Genomic DNA, 20,224 nt, shown 5'->3' with positions numbered 1-20,224 from the left:
TCAACAGCTAGTTATATAGCACTTGCTTTGGTAACCATAGAGCTGCAGCAACAAGGTAGAGGAAGTCCTAGTGGCAAACATTTCCATTTCTAATCTTCTCTGGAGCAAGCTGTAAAACTCTTTCTTTTCCCCTAGTAAGGGATTTGACCTAGCAAAATCGGGTCAGAGGGAACACAGAAAGAACATGATATTGTCAGACTGACACACAAGTTGCATTTAATAACACATAGCACTGTGAAGTTCACTGGACTGTTGCTAACCACTTCAGATTACTTTGGCAAATCTGAATAAAAGCAAATAAAAACAAATTCATAGCTCCCCTGCTTCATTACAAGGCATAGCTTGCTCATGGCATAAATAGTTCTGGAGCCTGTAATCACCAACAGAGTATGTGTCTTCCAGCCACAAAACCATTCACCACAAGGAATTCCTGGTACCCCAAACCATGTAACAATGGAGGGAGGGGGGGGAAATCTGCCAAGTGTTTTTATGGTATTTTCAGTTCCTAAAGAGCATGCCTGAAGGCTCTGTTGGGAGAAACACGTTAATAAACATTGTCTGCTCCACTGCTTAACAGAAGAAAACATACTAGGTGGTTAACTGTACTTCTGGATTTTGCTTGGTAAAGCACTACCTTGCAGACCTACACCTAACTAGAATTTTCTTGGAGAAAAAGAGATAATATACAGAAGTACTCAAAATAAGTTTACATATCAATCACAGCATTTATATATAAATGTAAATAAAGTAGAATCCATATGAAAGCCTGGGATCAGGAGTAATTTTTTTAAAAAGCAGTGCACACAACTTTCTCCCATTTGAAAGCTTCCTTTCAGGAAAATTCTTCCATTCTATTAAGGGAACAGAGGGCCAAACACAGTGAAAGTTGAGTTGCCTTCCCTCTATCTTAAAAGGGAAGAAAAGAAAGACATTTTCTCCCCTTATCATTGTGCACATTCTTATTATTCCTGGCACTTCTGCTTGACACAAGTATTTCCACCAGTATAAGAAGTAACTGTAGAAATGCATTCAAGTATTACACAGCCACTCAGCTTTTCACAAATCCAAACACACTTAAGGCATTACAGAAACCCAGGCTACTATAAATTAGTATGTGTAGAAGCAATCATTTGGAAAATCCTAGATATCACTACTTTAAACCCAAGAGTGTTCCATGTCATGTCGACTTGCAGGTACACCTGCTGGTCTAAATCTGTCAGATACCAATGTGATCTATTAGTGCCTCATAACAGTAAATGTAAAGGATATTTAGATCATCTAAAACCTTGTCTCTGTCTATAGCCGTTTCCACAGCATATAAACCGAGTATTGAACAATCAGTACTGTTCACATTTTTATGCAAACTCCTGTGGCCAAGATAGATATTAAAATCCTCTGATTTTTTTCCCCCAGGTTTCTAGACTTATCTACCAAAATAAAGTGTTCAACTCAATTCTGGATAGGTTATCGCAATCACATGCACCTGGCAACAGAGATGCCAACAACATTGACAAATAAAGCCATCAAAGATCACTTCTGCATTTGCAAATAAAGATGCAATTCAAGAATCACTCCAGGGCAGAGAACTCAGAATAAAGTGAATATTCACTGAGGAATTTTAACTGAAGACCACAGTTGGTCTGTAAGGATTTCCTAGAGATTCCTTATGGAGTAATGAAAATATAATACAGAAGGACAGTTGTATAAAAATGTAACTCAGTAAGCTCTTAATATACATAAATTGGATAATTTATTTGTCACTGTGCACTTAACAACTTAAGAGACTGGAATAGTATAGCAGCAAAGCTAGTGTTTCAGCTAGCAAGGAATAACTGCTGCAAAGGGAAACCACTATTGACCTGGGATATTTCACTGCTGCCACCTCAGAAAGAGTGTAATTTTCCAATAAGGAGCACAGCTTGCACGGTAGTTAAGCAAGATACCTGTTTAAATAAGAATTAAAATCTGGTTTCCATTGTGACGTTCATACAGTTCTGTGTATGGCCAAGAGGTAATGCTGGTCATTACAATTCAAGTCTAAATATCATAACAAGATATGTATTGCATACTATTAGGCAGTATGATCTATGATAACAGCCTGCAGCTGAAATACTATGTTGACTTGCCTCATCTCAGCAAAAGTCAACCTTAGGTTAAGGCCATTTGGAAAGCTCAGTAAAGAGATACATATACAAAGACTGCCTGTCAAGTCCCCAGACTACACACACAAATATCATAACAAGTTCTGCATAGCAGGTCTACTGAAAATAAGTGCTTTCCCTTCATCAACTCCCACAGGGCAAGACCTGATTTCAGGATAGAACTGGTCGCATTTATTGTTTCCAAAAATGGCCACAGTTGCAGGGTAGTGCTGATCATGCTGAACAGGGAACAATTTCTGGGGTTAAAGCAACTAGGCAAGAAAAACACAACCCCCACATCATCCACCACCACCTGCACAGAGGAAAAGAAACCTGACCCACAGAGGAAAAAAACAATCAACCAAAACCTCCCAAACAAAAACCACGAAGATGAAAAACAAAAAGCGAGATGAACAAAAACACCCAAACAAAATAAACAATAAAATACCCTCCCACTAAAATCAAACCCTCAAACAAGCCAGCCAAAAACCCCAAACAACAATAAAAACACAGCACCAAACCAAAACAAAAAAAAAAAAAAAAAACCCTCTCACAACACACTTTTATTTTAAGGGGGTTTTTCCCCCTACAGATTCTGAAATTAACTATTCATTCATCAGTGCCTTTGTCTTGTTTGACCTCTGTGAACAAAGCTTAAGAAGACTCAAATGTGTAGGCTTTTTTCTTATTTTTAATTAAATAAGCCTCGCCTTATAATTATCAACCAAAAGAAAGCTGCAGCGAAACCTCTTTCAGATCTACTACAAAAAATAATCAACAACCAAACATGAAACAAAAGAGTATCTTTCAGTAAGATTTTAAAATGTTCTTATATTAATCTCATTATTATACTTTCAATTAAAATACTCTGTTCATTTGGTAGAGTATGATCTCAAGGGGAAAAAAAAAAGCTTTAAAGAAGCATGAAAACAAAAACAAAACAAACAAAAAAACCTTGATCACAAGAAGTATTTCCACTGGCTGTGAAAGACACTCCAAAATGAACTGTTTGGTCATGAAATGAAATCTCTTTGAAATTCATTAAGTCAGACACTATCAGCACAATCCTGCAATTCCGGCTCAGGCAAAACTGTCATTGACGTCAGTGAAAGCTTTGCCTTTATGAACAAGTGTGAATGGATTTCAGGACTGAAACCTAGTTGTGTTTCATTTCATTACCATCTTACTTCACAAACAAAAATCCCATTAAATTCAGAACAATGTTCTGGTCTGAAAGAAAAACTGCACATCCACAGAACAGAAAACAAGCGTGGTATGAGCTGCAGTGGAATTTTATTGTGGCCTTTATTTTAACTTTCCGTTAGATGTCAGGACAGTGCAGAAATCAACATATATTTTCTTTATGAGTGTTGGCTTCTCTCAAAGTGATTTATGGAAACAGATCTGCTACTAAAAGTGCTGTAGGGTAGACAGAAGGTTGTGGAGAAAACACCAAAGAAGAGACTAAAGAAAACCAGGCAAGAACAAAGCACAAAAGAGCAATACTGGCATATTCAAATATTTAGCACTTTCTTAAGATCCTACAAACACAGAAGCAGCCATTCCTTTTCACACTCATGGAAAGGAAAAAAGTACACTTGCTATTCTATCAAAAGGACTTTCTTCCAGAGCTCAGATAATACTTGTGGTCATAGGCCTTCACCTTTCAAGAACTCAGTGTTTGACAATAGTTTAACTAACAGCTGTGCTAGTTTGAAGCTAGCTAGAACGCTTTGGTGAGAAGAACTAGGCTGTGAAAAGGAAACAATGGTGATGTCTACTTCACTCTTAGGCTTGCTGAGAGGTATAATAACAAGAATCCAAACATAGGTAAGGGAGTTGCTCTCTGTCCGGGCTGTGTGCTGCATATCTCTCTCACCTCATCTTCCGCCTCTCTGATTAATCCACCTGCTTCCTACCTGCCCTGGTCGACCCTCCATTCTTCCTTGGGGCACAAGGCAACGTCTGGGCTAAGTTAGAGAGGGGAAGGAGAAGGTGGAAGGGCAGCAGGGAACCCCTTCTGGGGACTCGGGTTTCTGGGAGGGCTATTGTGTTTCAGTATTACCTTTCAACTTGCTTATTTCTGTATATAATGTAAACATCTGCTTGTATATTGTGCTAAGCTGTAAATAATAAGCTTCATTCAATTTCCAGAGCAGCTGAGACTAGTCTGGGTGATTTCCCAAGTGTTGGGGGGGGGGGGGGGGGGGGGGGGCAGAGAACACCCAAACCAGATTATTTTAAAATGAACAACTCCACAGAGCTGCAATAGCATGGCTCTATGATATTTTCAAAGACATTTTGTTAAAAAGAAGATTTTTTTTCCTCAAGGATGAATATCAATAGCATCAGTATCACAAATTTAAGACTCATGCCACTGTATACAAGCCCATTACCTTCTTGCATGTGTAAGATTAAAATGCAAACACAACAAAATACAAAGTTCAGCTTAAAAAAAAACCCCAAACCTACCAACAACAAAGGCAGCCCAACTCTGTAAAAGGTATTTTTATGTGCATCTTAGATACCCTATATCCAAAGAACAAAAAAAAAAAAAAAAAAGTTTGAGGGCAGTTTGACTGATACAAGTCAGGAGCTGTTGCTGGGCAGTTAGAACCTTTAATAAAATGCTTTTCTATGCAACTCAAAGAAGTTCTCTTCACAGCTGTGTAATCTCTAGCACCTGTTCTGCCAAGGAATACCTAACAGGCATTTGTTTGTTATGTTGTTTGCCCAGAGAAGTGGTAGTCTCCATCCCTGGAGACATTCCAATGCTTTCTGGATATAGTACTAATTTACTCTACATGACCCTGTTTGAATAGGATGAGTGGATCTGGCAAATTTGAGAAGCCCTGAGACTAGAAGATTGAACAGTAAGTATTAATGACGATCAAGTAACACTCCAGTATCTGGATTTTGGATTATTTCCCCTACTGAAATAAACCACTGGGTTTATCTTATTAGTATTTTTAGCCTGATGTGTACTGCTTTTCCATAATCTGTTTTATATACACATTTATCTCTACACAGATACCACAGTTCTATGTTTTCAAAGCATGTATCTCAAAACCTGAGCAAAGATGTACTTGTTTGGTGTTTGTATCTGCACACCACCTTAGTACACCTTACTCAGGTTTTGTCTGGTAGATGTTTTCAATCCACTCTAAGCTGTAATGCAACTGTATCTTTGTGTTAGTATTAATTCTTGAGGCAGGTCAGCCAGTTCATACTTCCTATTTAGCCAAATAAAAGCCTGTCTTTGTGTATTGTGTTACTACGTGCATAGAGATTTCTTATGGGCAGCATAAGCACAGGAAATCAAAGGACACTGTTATAAACCAGATCAGTACTTCACTGCACAGTCATTAAATGGTTATAAGTAGATTCCCCTCCAACAATACTGAATGCCACTGAATTATTTTAATTACATTTCTCTCCCCCAGGAATTAGCTGTGCTTTGCTGCATAAGACTGCAGTACAGCACTCCTGTTCTAGAGGCAGGAAAGCAAAGATTTCAGTTACTCAGGTAAGAATTTGTTCAGTTATAGTCTTAGAATTGAGAATAGCAGTAACACCTGCAGCAGGTGGAGATCTGCCAGTCTTGGTTATTTTGCAAGTTTGAAACATTTTGCCTGTCAGAGGCAAGCTGTGACTCCTTCCACATATACTGGTACAAAGCTTCTGTTGCTATTCAGCATAGATGCTGTTTAGCCAACATCCTTGACCAAGCATCTCGCTGAACACACTGGAGAAATCACTTCAGATAATAACCCATCCTCTTAAAGGGATTTTATAAATTCATAGCACATTAACAGCTTTCTCTCTTACACACTACTTGAAAATTGGCAGTTAAGCAACAGAGTCAGTGATCTCAAGTGCAACACCATATGTCAGAATTCAGTTAGAATTAGCAATAATAACAGATAAGTGTTTACAGTCCCCAATATGCATAAGCTCTGAGTACATGGGAAATCAGTACACACTAATTTTTACAGATCTTTTAAGAAGTTTCTCCAAGATTTTGGTGAAATATTGCAGTAAAACTCATCCAGGAAGGGATTTTTTTAATTGGTTATGTTTATATATAATATTTATAATTTAAAAATACACCTATTTGATATATTATTATATTCTTCGTTAATTTAAGACATTTAGGGGTTTTGCATTTTCCTCTATCCTTCAACTGAAAATCAAGCACTAAGAATTCTCTTTACAGATCTCATAAGCCACTAAAAATTGCAGAACTGTTTTCTCTTTGGGGAGGGAGCTGTAAGCAGTATGGTAGATTTTTGGATACAGAGACAAATATAACTTGTAAGAGAATAACATCAAAGGAGGAACTCAGTCCATCAGAGAGCAATTTTCCTAGATTTTACAAAAGCACATTCAGCAACTTTTCAGCTGCTGTTTAATATTTCCATTAGACTTTATCCTATCATCTGCTAGATGCTAAGTAGAGTTAAGTAGGGGACAATTATATATTTTTCAAAGCCAGTTCACATCTCTTCCTTCTGAAGAAGGTTTTCCCAGTGGACTATCTTCATACTTAATAGTAATGTTTAGTAGTCATTACTGCTTCAGCTTCTATTGTCCACTAGAGAAAAAAAGGTAACTACCCTGGCAAGAAAAACTACAGGAAAAGTACATTATTTTCCTGATCAGCTCACTTTGCCAAGGCAGGGACTCTTGCTTCATACCTACTTAAGTGTCCTCAGTAGGTTAGTGCAAGAATCACACAGCACAAATTAGTTTTCATAAAGTAAGAGATGCAAAAAAAAAAAAAATCTGCAAAATAACCCCCCACCAAAAGCTAAACTATGAGTGTCTTAGTGTCCCTCATTTTAAGTACATATTAATTTCACAGGCTGCTTTGGAAAGCCACTCTAAGGCTTTATGTAGATTTGCTTCATTTCAAGTAATTTTTTTTTGTGTCTCAGTTATTTTTATGATCTGGCAAACATTTCTATTCAGCATTGCCATGGCAGAATGGCCCAATCTTAGAGCTAGTTAGATAGGGGAAATGATACAAGCATTTCCATAAACAGAGCTAACACAAAATGGCCAGTTTGTAGTTCACTATCTGGAAAGCAACTGATCTCAGATTTCAAACACTACTGATCTCAAATTATAGTTGATACTGATCTCAAATTATAGTTGAGTGACAAGTTACCAGTGGGGGGGGGGGGGAGGGGGGGGAATGTAAAACAAAATGCCACACACACACCCCAAAAACTCCAAACATCCACCAAACAACTCACTCCAACCCCAATAACCCACCAAAAAAAGCAACAAACCCTTCACATAGCAAAATACACCAAACCATATTTCAAAATTATTCTCTCAAAGAAAGCCTTCTCTAGTCTCTACAGTGAACACCCTTCAGAAGTCACTAACAGGAATTATCAACATCTGAAAACAGTCAGCATCAGCCTCAGCACAGAACAAGTCTTGTAAAGGTTATTCATGTCACAGGAATCATAGAAAGGCTCAGGTTGGAAGGGATCTTGATAGACCATCTATTCTACCCTCTCATGGGAAAGGAAGCCTAGATGAGATTAACTACGACCTGTCCAGTTACACCATAAAAATGTTCAGTGATGAGAACTGTCACATTCATGGGCAGATTGCTCCCAGAATTCTAGGGATATTCACACAAGAATTCTGAAATTCCTCCCACTTGCCTTCTTTCAGTAAGCAGTAGTTACAGGAGAGAAAAAACACACAAACCCAAAACCACACACACCACCACAGAAATAATTTATACAGTATGAGACATTTACATATCACAGCTGTATCTTTAAATAATTTTGAACACTATGCTGAAAAACACTAAACAGGTTAAGATGATAATCTTCACAATTCTATAAAGGCAGCTATTGACTTCAAATTATTTCCAACTACACAGTTTCTTATCAGTAAGATTTTAAATTCAGCAACTTCCACTTGAACACTAAACTGAGCTTCAAAATAATATTCAACCAATTTAAGAAAATTGTTTAGTTTGGAAATGACTTCTAAGCTCATGAAGTACAACCATAAACATAACACTGCTAAGTCCACCACTTCTGTAGGAAGCCTCTTACAATGCTTAACAACCCTTTCAGTGAACAGGTTTTCCTAATGATCAATTAGAACCTTTCTTGGTGCAACTCCAGGCAAGCAGAGAAATAACAGCAGTGTGAGCAGACCATTAATACACTGTGCCTTTTTCATGCTAGTAGTAGCTAGCTAAATCTTGTCAGCATGGCCACTTTGCCTCTGTCTAGCAAGCCACACACTGGAACAGAAAGAAACAATGACAGGGCTGAAGATACTTTCTCCAAACTCCTTATACTCAAGAAACAGCTGCAGCTATAGCCCAGTTGAACCAAATGCCCCAGCAACCAAAACCAAAACAGAATGTCACAAGATTTCAAAACATCACTAGCATTTGTCAGAGAAGCACACTGCAAGCCATCAATCCCATTAAGATTCTCTACCTTAAAAACCATTACAAGTAGCAGATCCCTGTACTTCAAAAACACAGAACAAAAGCAAAGCATGCCAAGGAAGCCACCTCATTCCAAGGCAACTTCAAATGACCACAGTTCCAAGCAAAAAACAGCAGCTCAGCAACAGGAAATACTTCATTAAAAACAAACAAACAAACCCCACCACCACCAAAAAGACTCCCCTCCCCCCAAAAACTACCAAAACCCCACAAAGAAACCATAAAACCATCTGTTAATTACCTTTTTATGAGGCTGTAACACTCCAGCAAGTCAGAGCAGCAGAAGAGCACATCTGATCTGTTCTTTCTAAAGCAAAGCAAGGAGCGTTTATTTGGCACAGGTTTTTTTAGTTAACCTAATTAATGTAATTCACCTGCTGAATGTGTGATTCACCTGCCTGTTGTTGTGTTAGCAACTGGAGTGTGATTTAGAGCAGAGTGGGGGGAGGGAGGGGTGCCTTTCTTTGGGAAGGAATAATTTGGAAACACTTTCCTCCTCCAAAAGTGAGGGGTTTTGTAATATTTGATTAGCAGATTTTCTCTAGACTCTTCTTTTTTTAGGACTCTTCTTTTTTGCTTTAGGACTTTAAAAAAATTCAAATCTGTTTTGTATAAACATCTTGAATTTTGTTCATCCTTTCACATGATGTTTACTATTTTTTCTAAAGCGGTATCCATCATCAATAAACCAGAAGAATATTCATAAACTCACATATTTTTGCACTAAACGTTTTTGCATTAATAAATATGTATTAGCACTGAAAAGAAAGAATTAAATTCAGTCAGGCATATCAATTTGTTTAATACTTCTAGTTTGAAAACTACACATGAATCTATACCATTGAAGGTGACAGGGGAGGAAAAAACCCACAGAGAATCTATTCTCTGAGAGCTGCCATCACCAGTGTAATTGTTAAAAGCATCAAAGCATGGATATGGGCACAATGAGTGGAATACAGCGTTGCCGAATCTTCACAGCCTGGCCTTTTGTGGGATCAAAGTAGGTGTAGACCACTAGCATGTGAGAACAGAAGCTTTTCATATCCCCTTTTCAATGTGCTTTCACAGAGTTGTCATTTTCTTAGAAGCTTAGAAGTTTCCAGCAAGACTTCAGGGAGCTGCAAAGGCTAGCTGACCCTGGAGAGCCAGGGCCCAAGACCATACTTGGTGCAAATCATGTCCTTCTTGATGTTCTGCAGTCCCACAGCACAGAATAGGATGGGTATAATCATATGGTAGTAACAGGGTCCATCAACAGTGCTAGACATGGCAAGGGGGTGAACTATGTCTAGTGGGAGTACCCAAGAGGGGAGAGAAGGAAGGGCTGCAGCACAGGGCCAGCCGGAAGGAGCAAGAGACAGCACTGGAGTCTGACAACACAGCTTACTTTGGGACTGAAGGCTCAGTCCTGGACTTAAACGGGACTCCTGGGCCCACATGTGGGGTTGTTCTGCATTGAGGAGATGTTCGTTCTTTTGGGATCTTGGTGAGAAAGGCACTGAAATGTAAAGCTGAATAATGAACTTATTAAGTAAGAGGTGAAAATAACAGAAAAAAATCATAATAATCATATGTCACTCTTGATGCTGACTGTGGCTTGAGGCCCCAGATGAGGGTCTGTCAGGGTCATTAATATCCACTAGTACACTTAGAACCGTGACATTAAGTGCACAGGATCATCCCATGCTATTCAGGGCACTTGAGAGGCCTGAAATTTTACTCCTTGCCTACTCATAATTCCCAGTCATTTGAAATGCATTAAATAAATTAAGGTCAGTTAATGAACCTTTAAGTAATAGGAACACTAAGGCTTGAAGGCTATTATGTATCTGAACTGCCTTTGCAACTGTAGCAGCATCTACTCACGCTGAGGCTAAAGTTTTCAGTAGACTAAAATAGCAGCTAGTAGCCACAGCAATGAAAGATTGTATCTTCCAGTTTTAAACATCAGAGGTCTTTGTCCAGACCTGACTGTGGTAGAGCAGGGGCAGAAAAGAGAGCCTTGGCCACTTCGATTTATCACCCAGAAACTCCGTAGAGGACTTAAACTGGAATCAAATTGAATAAAATAGCTGCACCACACCAAGCAATATAGCCCTAGATTTTTATATGTAGACTTCAGTCACAATCACTACAGCCTATTTCAGAATGTAATGAAATTACTGATGACTTTTTTTTTTTTAACCTAAAAACATTGAATCTAGTAGCTCTGGAGAGTATAAATGAAGGACCAAAATTGGCAAGATGTCTAAAATAAATTCTAACAAGACAGTCCAAAATTTTTGCACAGAGATATTTTTGTTTATTTTCTTTCATTTGGTTCCAAATGAATACTGCATTTTCCCCAAATATTCTTTTGATACTTCCTTATGTATTGGAAAAGTTACTTCTTTTAGGGAAGCATCAGTGCCTTTCTATAGAGTCCAGAAGTGACTCTGTGCAGAATACTGCATTTTATTCTCTTCCTTTAGTTTTGAGAAAGAGAACTTCAAAGTGGAAAATAAGGTGAGAAAAGCTACTCAGGAGACTGGAAGAGCTTGGGCCATTTGGTAAATGCATTTCCTCAGGTTAAATCAAGAGAAGAAAAAGAATACCATTGTTGAAGAAAATAACAAACACACATACACAAAACCTCCTCAAACACACAAACAAACTAACCCACAAAAACCACACAACCAATCAAACAGAAAACTGCATGTGAATTTAAACACACCAGAGCTTGGAATTAGAAAAAGGAACATATATGTGGTGTGTATATATATATAATGATGAAAGCATCGAGATACAATCCCTGTAGGAGCAGCAGCACACACATACACACACAAAAAAAAGATTATAATTTTTTACAATTTAACTTATATTTGTCAAACTGTGGATGACTTTTCATGGTGCTGTTATCCAACATAGCTGTGGGCTAACCCTAATGTCTCAAAAGTCAACTTCCAGACCTATGTACAGCTTCACCATGCACATAGAAATACCACTGTATTGGAGAAACAAAGGCTCTCATTAAGTAGAGTGGTTACTGCCATGAAGCAGGTGTATATCCTGTTCTGGTTCCACCACCTTCCCAACATGATCTATTTGGGAACATCTCTGCTTACCACAGGGGGTTTGGCCTAGATGACCTTTAAAGATCTCTTCCAACCAGTACATTCTATGATTCTGTAACTAATTTGGCCAAGGCAGAGCACCACTATAGGATGTCAATTAGACTTGCCAAGTTATTTCAAGCTGGCTTAAGCATCTTTATAGTCTACTATACTGAGTCTGGTAGAATAGTTTGTTTTCCAGTCTTGAATACCAGTATTTATAATGTAGTTTACCAAACTAAGCCAAGTCTTACATTTCATAATATCTTCCCAGAAAACTATAAAGGACCCTCTGCAAGTTATGTAACTCACACAGGAACTCAAAGACTTATTCACAGTCTATATAGCTAATAATATTCTTATTACATTTATGTCTTTTCTCTGTCCTTATGCTAAATATAGTATGTGCAGTCAATACAAACATCAGAGCTGAGCATAGACCATAGCAAGAAAGAGAAAGGACAGGTAGTGGGAGATTTTCCACTTTGGTCTAAGTAGTTAGTATTTGGTCTCTCTCTAAATTCATGCTTGTGTTTGTCAAATTCCAGAACATGCTGCAAAGTCAGTGTACTCTCCAAGGCAAATAAGAAAACTGATATAAAGTATGGCAGGATGAGAAAATCTGGGCTTCCAGATTTGATTCCTTCCATTTCATACACACCAGCTGTCACTGCAACTTTGCTGCATCTGTTCAGTGGCACTGAGAAGTGCCTATTCAGAAGGGGCGGGGGGGTGGGCAGGAGAGCTTAAATTTTAATGTAAAATACTCTCATAGAAATAAATTTAATACAACATACCTAAACCCCTGCCCCTAAACACAAGCATTAAAACAGCCTAAAATATAAAACACTGAGGTGTCCCTGTAATAATTCTACTCATGACAAGATCCACGTGTTTTCAGCTGTATCATTGAAATGGCCTCAGCCCATATTACACTTTGCACACACAAGCAATCATACTTCTGCCATCAAAATCCATGGAACAAAATTTATGCAGGCACAGTTTACTCCTCAGAATTGACTTTTTGTATGCAAAACTATCTCATGGGCAAAGAAAACAAAAAGCAAACCAAACCCAACAAAACACTGACATGGAAGAAAGAGAGTCTCACACTTGGAAAACGGCAGGCTACTCTGGCTATTTAAGCATTGTTCTGCGATGATTACAAGGAGTAATTAAATTAAAAAAGAAGAGTGCTCACTAACTAGCAGGAATTGCTTCCCTTGAGGCTTATGCCAGCAAAACATTCACAGGGCTGCTGACTCCAATGGAACAGCTCGCTTCTTTTGAGCTAAGGAGTGTTTAATGGATTAAAGCCTTGATTAAAAAATGGAGCTAATAACAAAGTACGAAATGATTTTGAAAATCATTCTGCTTTTGCTTGGACTCTCTGCACAATGGTTCACAGGCCCCTGTTTTAGACCACTGTTTGTTCGGTTCTTTTTTGTAAAACAAAGAGAAAATACTAACTTCCCACTGACTCTCATTATCAAACAAAAGTTCTGTTTATATGCACGTAAAGAAAAACCCATATTTTGCCCCAAGGCACTCAAAACACTACAGTTAATATAACATATTAGCTATACCTCAGCACACTTTTCTGGCAATGTTTACTTATGGAGTACAAATTTACACTGTATTTATATTCTTGGTCATTTGTCTTAATATAAAATGAATACATATGCACATATTTTGTAAACATCATGCATTACATTGTTGTTAACATACATATGAAACATTATTAATCTGAAACATACATACGTTACTAACACTGAATAAGCTCTGGCACTTAGAGTAAAATATAGAACCATTTATTGGCATTTTAATTTCTGCTAATACTATAACCTACACTACCACCACCTCCTTCTCACCCCCAACCCCACTCCACCAAGATTAGCTTCTCATACAGTTTAGCACAGATACAAAGAACATGATGGACAAGAGAATATCAGTTGTCATGAGAATTGTGAAATTCTCATCTGAATTAAGGGACTTCAGGCTTCAGATAGAGAGTTCTTGGGAGAAAACATTATTCAAAGAAAAACACATCCAATCTGCTGGTCATATCTCAGCTTGTTAAAAGAATTGATGAATTAAATAGCCATGCAGCAGAATTAATTTCTATGTGTGCATGCAGAAATCAAAGGCAACAGCAAACATTTAAGAAAACCAGACTAAGAAGTATTCTATTTATTTCAGTTACTCCAAAACATGCTTTTGAGATAATATATTTTGAAGAATATTATGTCACAGTCTTGTGGTATGCATGTATATTTCTTATGGAAAAAAAATGCCAAATGCTTTTATGCAGACTCCTCACTTGGTTTACAGAAACTGGAACATGTTGCTAAGCCTCTTGTTGCTTATTGAGATATACTGAACATCTACTTTAGTATTTTTTAAGTGATTTTACTCCCATATTTTAAAGCTGGCCTTTCTATTTTAGGATTGTGTGTTTATTTAAAAAAAAAAAAAACTATTCTATTTGTAGTTTTGGTTTAGTAATAGGTCAAAGCCTCTGGGGTTTCACACTTGAATGAATTACATCCTGGGGAATCCTGTGTACTGAGAAAGCCAGATTAATTAACATAATCAAACATGTCTCAGTAAAACCAGAATCGAAAACTACAGTGATGTCATATCCCATCACAACCCCCTCTTAAAATGCTGGAAATGTTCAAACTGGCAATACAAGTGTGGTAAAAACTATGGATGTGAGATCTTTATTCCTTACCATTATGACATGTGTGGTTTTCAACTCTGTCAGCTTGACCAACATTTGCAAGGTCGTTTTGCTGCTTTTCTAAAAAAGTAAATAACGTTCACTTTGCAGCTGAATATTGTGTGTTTATAGATTCACATGTTTTAACACTGGAGCCATTGCTGATTTTAACTTCTGAATCTCAAGGCTCATCAAACTTTACCCAGCGGCTTCTGGATCAAACCCAGGACATACAGCTGACCTAAATTTAAAGACTAAATGGTGATCAGTACTGCCCCCTCTTTAGTTGTTTCAATCTTTTAATTGCTTCAAAGTGGGATTCTTTTTTCTATTCTGAATTAATCTTTTATCACTTTTCAGTCTTGATAATTTACTACCTCTGCTTACTAAAAAAAATACCTTCACTTTGTAACTTTTTCTTCCATCATGAATGTGTCTAAAGAACCTCTAAATCTTTTTTCTTTTTCAAGCTAAACTGCTTTAATTTTGTGTTAGTAAAGTACTCCAGACTTATGTCCTTGTAGCTCTTTTCAGAAGCCTTTCAAATTTGTCATCAGCTTTCTTACAGAATGGTTATTTAAACATATTAAGCCATAACATGTTCCAAGATTTGGCACACTAAAATGACAATAACTTCTCATGACTACCACTATGATTAGATTGTCTTAATATTTCACAAGGTCTTTGTCACACCAAAGAGAACGTTCAGTAATTCTTCAATCCTGCAGCTGCACAGCTGCATGATCTTTCATTCAATTGTATAAATTGTGCGTCATTAAAACAAGTTAGTCTACAATACTGACCTACACTTATTTCTTGCTGAGTACACATACACATTTTTCAACTATCCTCATTTCTGTAAATAGGAAAAAACAAGTAATCTACTGTTATGACCCACATTAGGATCATCTCCATCCTTAATTTCAAAGGCTTTTTTACTTCCAGGCTACTCATGGTGAACATTTCTTGAGCTCATAAATAAAAGTGGTTTACTTTCAAATATATCCAAATAGGTGGACCAGAGAAAGTGTAGCTATAGGCCATTGTGTTTATAAGGAGAATTAGAGATTGGCTCTTTAATTTCCACATACTAGTGTTTTCACTAATACACAATATGCTTCAGTCAACCTCCAATATGACTAAAGAGAAGAGCAGATTTAGATTGGATGTTAGAAACAAGTGAGGGTAGTGGAACACTGGAATAGGTTGCCCAGGAATGTGGTTGGGACTCTACCCCTGGAGATATTCAAAGTGAAGGCCAACAGGGCTCTGGATAACTTGATCTAGTTGAGGATGCCCCTACTTACTGCAGAGCGGGTTGGACTAGATGACCTTTGGAGGTCACTTCCAACCATTCTATGAAAGCAAATGATACATACCAGTGTTGTATGCAGTATGATATACACAGATTAACTAACATGCATTAGCAACCTGCTATAGGTAAATGTGCTTTAATAGGGAGTTCAGACTAGGTGATCTCCAGAGGTTCCCTCCAACCCCTACCACTCTATGATTCTGTAAACAATATTAATATCTATGGGTTTAATTTTAAAATGGATGTTTAAACAAATCCCAACCTTTCAATTTACTGTATCTACCAGAAGTATCTAGAGATACCAGAAAGACTTAACATGGCCATGTGTTCAGCTTTGTATAATAGCAGGTAAGTTTACCTGTAGTGATGTGGAAAGAATAAAAAGATGGTAATTAAACCAACAGTGAATAAACATTTAAAACGATTAGAAAATATTTTATCAAAGCTCATGATTAAAAACCAAGTGCGCTCTTATGCCTCCAATGTCATTGAAGTCAGCAGTAAGTGCTTGAGCGCTTTCTCGAACTATGAATCAAAAGAAATTGTTTGAATCTACTGAGAAAAGAGCATTTTAATATTCAAAATTACCCATATGAAAATGTTCAAAACCTTGAAAATAACATTTGTATTTAGAAGAACAAAATGATGCAACAGCAAAACTGCTTCTTAAAGCACAAGCAAGTGCAAGTTTTTCCAGTGGGGATTTGGGAAAGATTGAACTCTTCTTATCTAAAGTACAATCTATATGTATAATTAATAGAACTGTTCCTATAGGAGAATTGGAGAGGTTGTGCTAGTAATTCTAACTAGTTGCATCATAAAAAAAAATCATTTACTTCTCCAAATAAATGAAGTGTCAGACCAGCTCACTGCTGAAATATATAACTGCACAAAGATAAACAGCACCTGGAGAAACAAACTCACTGGTTATTTTGAGTGGAAATATAAGAATCAATTTCTCTAAATATGCAAATGAAATACTATTCCAAAGAACACTGGAACAGGTTGCCATGGGGGGTTGTGGAGCCTCCCTCTCTGGAGATATTAAAAACCCACTTGGATGCATTCCTGTGTGACCTGCTCTAGGTGATCCTGCTCTGGCAGGATGGTTGGACTGGATGATCCTTCAAGGTCCCTTCCGACCCCTAACACTCTGTGATTCTGTGATACTCTATGCTAGTTCTGTAGAGCACCAGCACTGACAGACTGTCCTTGAACAAATAGAGGGATTATTTAGTTTGTTTGCTATTATATTTTCAGGTAAGAATTTAAAGAGGTTCTTTCATGATCACTTTTCCCACCCAGGGCTAAAGGGAGAACAAAAGGATAAAAGTTTTGCAAAATAGACCTAGAAACTCTGCATGCTGAATACAAAGACTCTTTGAATTATGTAACCAGTAGTATTAAAAACAAAATTGCAGGGAATAGAGGAAATAAGTTAGTGATATTACACAACATTTTTCAGCTATGGACTTGATAGGCATCAACAAAGAAATCTAAACTGGATCTAAAATATGTAGTAGGTATTGTTACTTAGTGATATGCCTTGGAACAACCATGAAGAGCTAAAAATAAGGATATGGTGACAATGGAAAATGTAAGTTCAGAACAGAGGTTATATTTTTGAAGCAACAAGGACAATATACTTGCAGGTGGAACATGAAATTGCTTTAAAAGATTTCTAATGAAATACTCTAACACATACCCTATCCTTAGACATAACTGCATAAAATCCCTGTTTCTAATTTCTTTCCTGCAACTACTCTATACAATGATCTCTTTGGTTTTCCTATTCTGTGTAAAAAGTTGATGTGTAGGGTTTTTTGTTTGTTTGTTTGTTTTTTCAGTAATGTGTTTATTATACTTCTCTAAAATTTCAGTTTCTTTTGTTCTGCTTAATGTGCCTAATTTGCATAACGTTTGCTTTTCTTCACATCTGCTTCTTTCTTCAGCACTTGATCTTTGTTATGGCTTTGCAATAGTTTATAAATAAGACTCTGGCCTGAGATAATCATGTAGGTTGTGCAACTAGTGGAGCTGCAGAGCTGTGTCTGACATGAATTAGTGGTTACAGGGAAAAGTATGATTATACTGACATGAATACTGGGAGGGGGATGTGACCAGACAGATACATTTCACATACACAGATATCTGTTCCTGAACTGATCCCAGATTTCTCCTTCAATTGGCTCTTGCAGACACAATAGAATCATAGAATACACTGGGTTGGAAGAGTCCTTTAAAGGTCATCTAATCCAGCCTCCCTGCAGTAAAAAGGAACGTCTCCAACTAGATCAGAATGCCCCCAAACCTGATCTTGAATGTTTCCAGGGGTGGGACCTATATGGGCAACCTGTTAGTGTTCTACCAGCCTCACAATAAAGAACTTCCAGTGTAAATCTACCCCTCCCTAGTTTAAAACCACTGCCACTCATCCTATTGCTATACACTCTTATAAAGAGTTCCTCCTCAGCTGTCTTGCATACCCCCTTTCAGACACTGGAAGGCTGCTATAAGGTCTCCCCAGAGCATTCTCTAGGCTGAACAATCCCAACTGTCTCAGCACGTAGGTGTTTAAAGGCCACTGCCTTTTAGGCTCACAGATCCCTTCTTCAGAATCTGAGACTATTCTCTTCTGACCCTCTCCAGGCCTTCTTTACAAATCTTTCGTTTTACTTCATGCACCAACCACACAGATTGCTGCAAGACTCAAAAAATGCTTCTTAGTATCAACTGATAAATCCCTAGAGTTTTCTAATGCAAGCAGCTCCTGCCTTGAACGAAGTCCTGTTTGGTAACTCTAACAATAACTATTACCTTTTACTTTTCTACTGTCACCTGTATTTGTAAATTTGCTTCTTGTTCCTCCTTCCTCTAGTGAGTAACTTTCTTGTTTCCTTCTTAAAATGTTTTTTTTTTTCTCTGCTCTGCCAGGAACCGCCCTGACAAGCCTCAGACAAACCCAGCTCTACGCTCCCGACGGGGCCATCGCCCCTTTCAGGGCAGCCTCTCCAGGCCGCCCCGTCTCCGCCGCCGTCCACGGTCCCGCCCCGCCGGCCTCCGCAGTGACAGCACGCTCCGAAGGGGCGGCCGTGGCCAGCCCCCGCCCTGCCTCGCCTCCCGCCCCGCTGCCGGCGGGGCTGCCGCGCCCCCTGCACCCAGGATGCGGCCGGCGGCGGGGTGCCGGCTGCTGGCAGGAGCTGGGGGCGAGCAGGCAGGGAGGTGGGGTCCCGCCGCCGCCGCGGCTCGGCGCCGCCGCCGTGTCTGGGATTAGGTTCCCACTCGGCGGCGATGCGGTGCGGCGGAGCGGACGCGGCGGGGCCCAGCGGGAGTGCGCTGGATGTCGCCGGGCGCTAACAGGACGCGGGGACGGAGCCGACGGAGCTCTCCAGGGTGCTCGGGCGCCGGCCTCTCTCGGGGAGCCGAGCTTCGCCGGCGTCCACCGCCCGAGCTGCGCCGAGTCGCGCAGCGCCGCGGAGCCTCGCCGATGCCTCGAACGCGACCGCTTCAGGGCTCCGCGGCGGTGCCAAGCAGCATGGCCCGGATTAGGTACCTCCGCGCGGCTGTCTCGGGATTTTATCTGTGGGAAGCGGCGGTGCTGCTCAGGTGAGTTGTGCTCTTTGGGGAAGAGCAGGTACCCTCGCCAGTTTGCTCGGACAGCCGAAACGCCCGGGACTCGCGCAGCGACCGACCGTAGTTGCCGCTTCTCCTCGCCCGCTAACGCCTGGCTACCTTCGGCAGCCAGACTGTGGGCACGGAAACGAAATACACGAGGTCTGCGCTTTGCAAATGACTTTGTAACGCGTTGCCACGAATTTGAGTCTTGACTTTTGCAAGCTGAAGCCTACGCTTTTCCTTCACCTGTTTGTAGTTAGGGTTTCCCTGTTTGGTCTGTGAATTTTGTACTTGCTTTTAGCAAGAAAGGTAACAATGGATATCTTTAAAACTCTTCAGGTGCCAGGTGTCAATATTTAAAAGTTACAGAAGATAATCTGAGCTTGGAAGATACAGATTTATTGCTATCCGTTATTTTCAGTAAAGGGAAAATTAGGGACTGCTTTAGGGCAAAGTCTTTTACAGAAACAAGAAATGATCTCTGAGTGAACAGAGGATATGGTCTGGGGAATTTCTCTTCAGAGGAAAATCATTTGCTGTGCCACTAAGAGTCTGGGGATTTATATTATGAAAAAATGGCAACTTATCCATAAATTATGACCTGAGTTCATACTCATATGACTGAGGTTCATACAGCTTTTTCTGCCCAGCAGCACACATTTTCTAGCTAAAGTAATGTTATGGTATCAGTGCAACCATTCTTTGAATATATAACTCTAAAATTGTGGTGATAGCCGGCTAAAATAAACTTGCTTCCTCCATTAAAAGGTGAGAGGAAACTTTAAAAGGAAAAATCAGATAACTAATGAAGCAGACTTGAATGTCAACACATATTCAGTGCTAATTCAG

The 20,224-nt window shown here is 39.0% G+C and overlaps 1 protein-coding gene and 1 long non-coding RNA gene across 7 annotated transcripts in view; one reads left to right on the top strand and one right to left on the bottom strand.

Moving 5' to 3' along the window:
- LOC135178459 (uncharacterized) overlaps positions 1-8,939 on the bottom strand; it is a 60,195-nt gene extending 51,256 nt beyond the window's left edge. For all 5 annotated transcript variants that reach the window (XR_010303544.1, XR_010303543.1, XR_010303547.1 and 2 more), the window contains exon 1: positions 8,873-8,939. This is a non-coding gene — a long non-coding RNA (uncharacterized LOC135178459). The remainder of the gene's footprint in view (positions 1-8,872) is intronic.
- Positions 8,940-18,948: 10,009 nt separating this feature from the next.
- The window catches only part of GLRA3 (glycine receptor alpha 3), a 72,158-nt gene continuing 70,882 nt past the window's right edge, over positions 18,949-20,224 (top strand). For both annotated transcript variants that reach the window (XM_064148877.1, XM_064148876.1), the window contains exon 1: positions 18,949-19,366. In XM_064148877.1, the coding sequence (XP_064004947.1) occupies positions 19,101-19,366 (266 nt within the window). In that variant the 5' untranslated portion in view covers positions 18,949-19,100. The remainder of the gene's footprint in view (positions 19,367-20,224) is intronic.

The sequence above is a fragment of the Pogoniulus pusillus genome, chromosome 9, assembly GCF_015220805.1.
Source record: "Pogoniulus pusillus isolate bPogPus1 chromosome 9, bPogPus1.pri, whole genome shotgun sequence".
NCBI classification, from domain to species: Eukaryota; Metazoa; Chordata; class Aves; order Piciformes; family Lybiidae; genus Pogoniulus; species Pogoniulus pusillus.
Note: the sequence above shows the minus strand (reverse complement) of the source record. Positions and strands in the feature narration are given on the sequence as shown.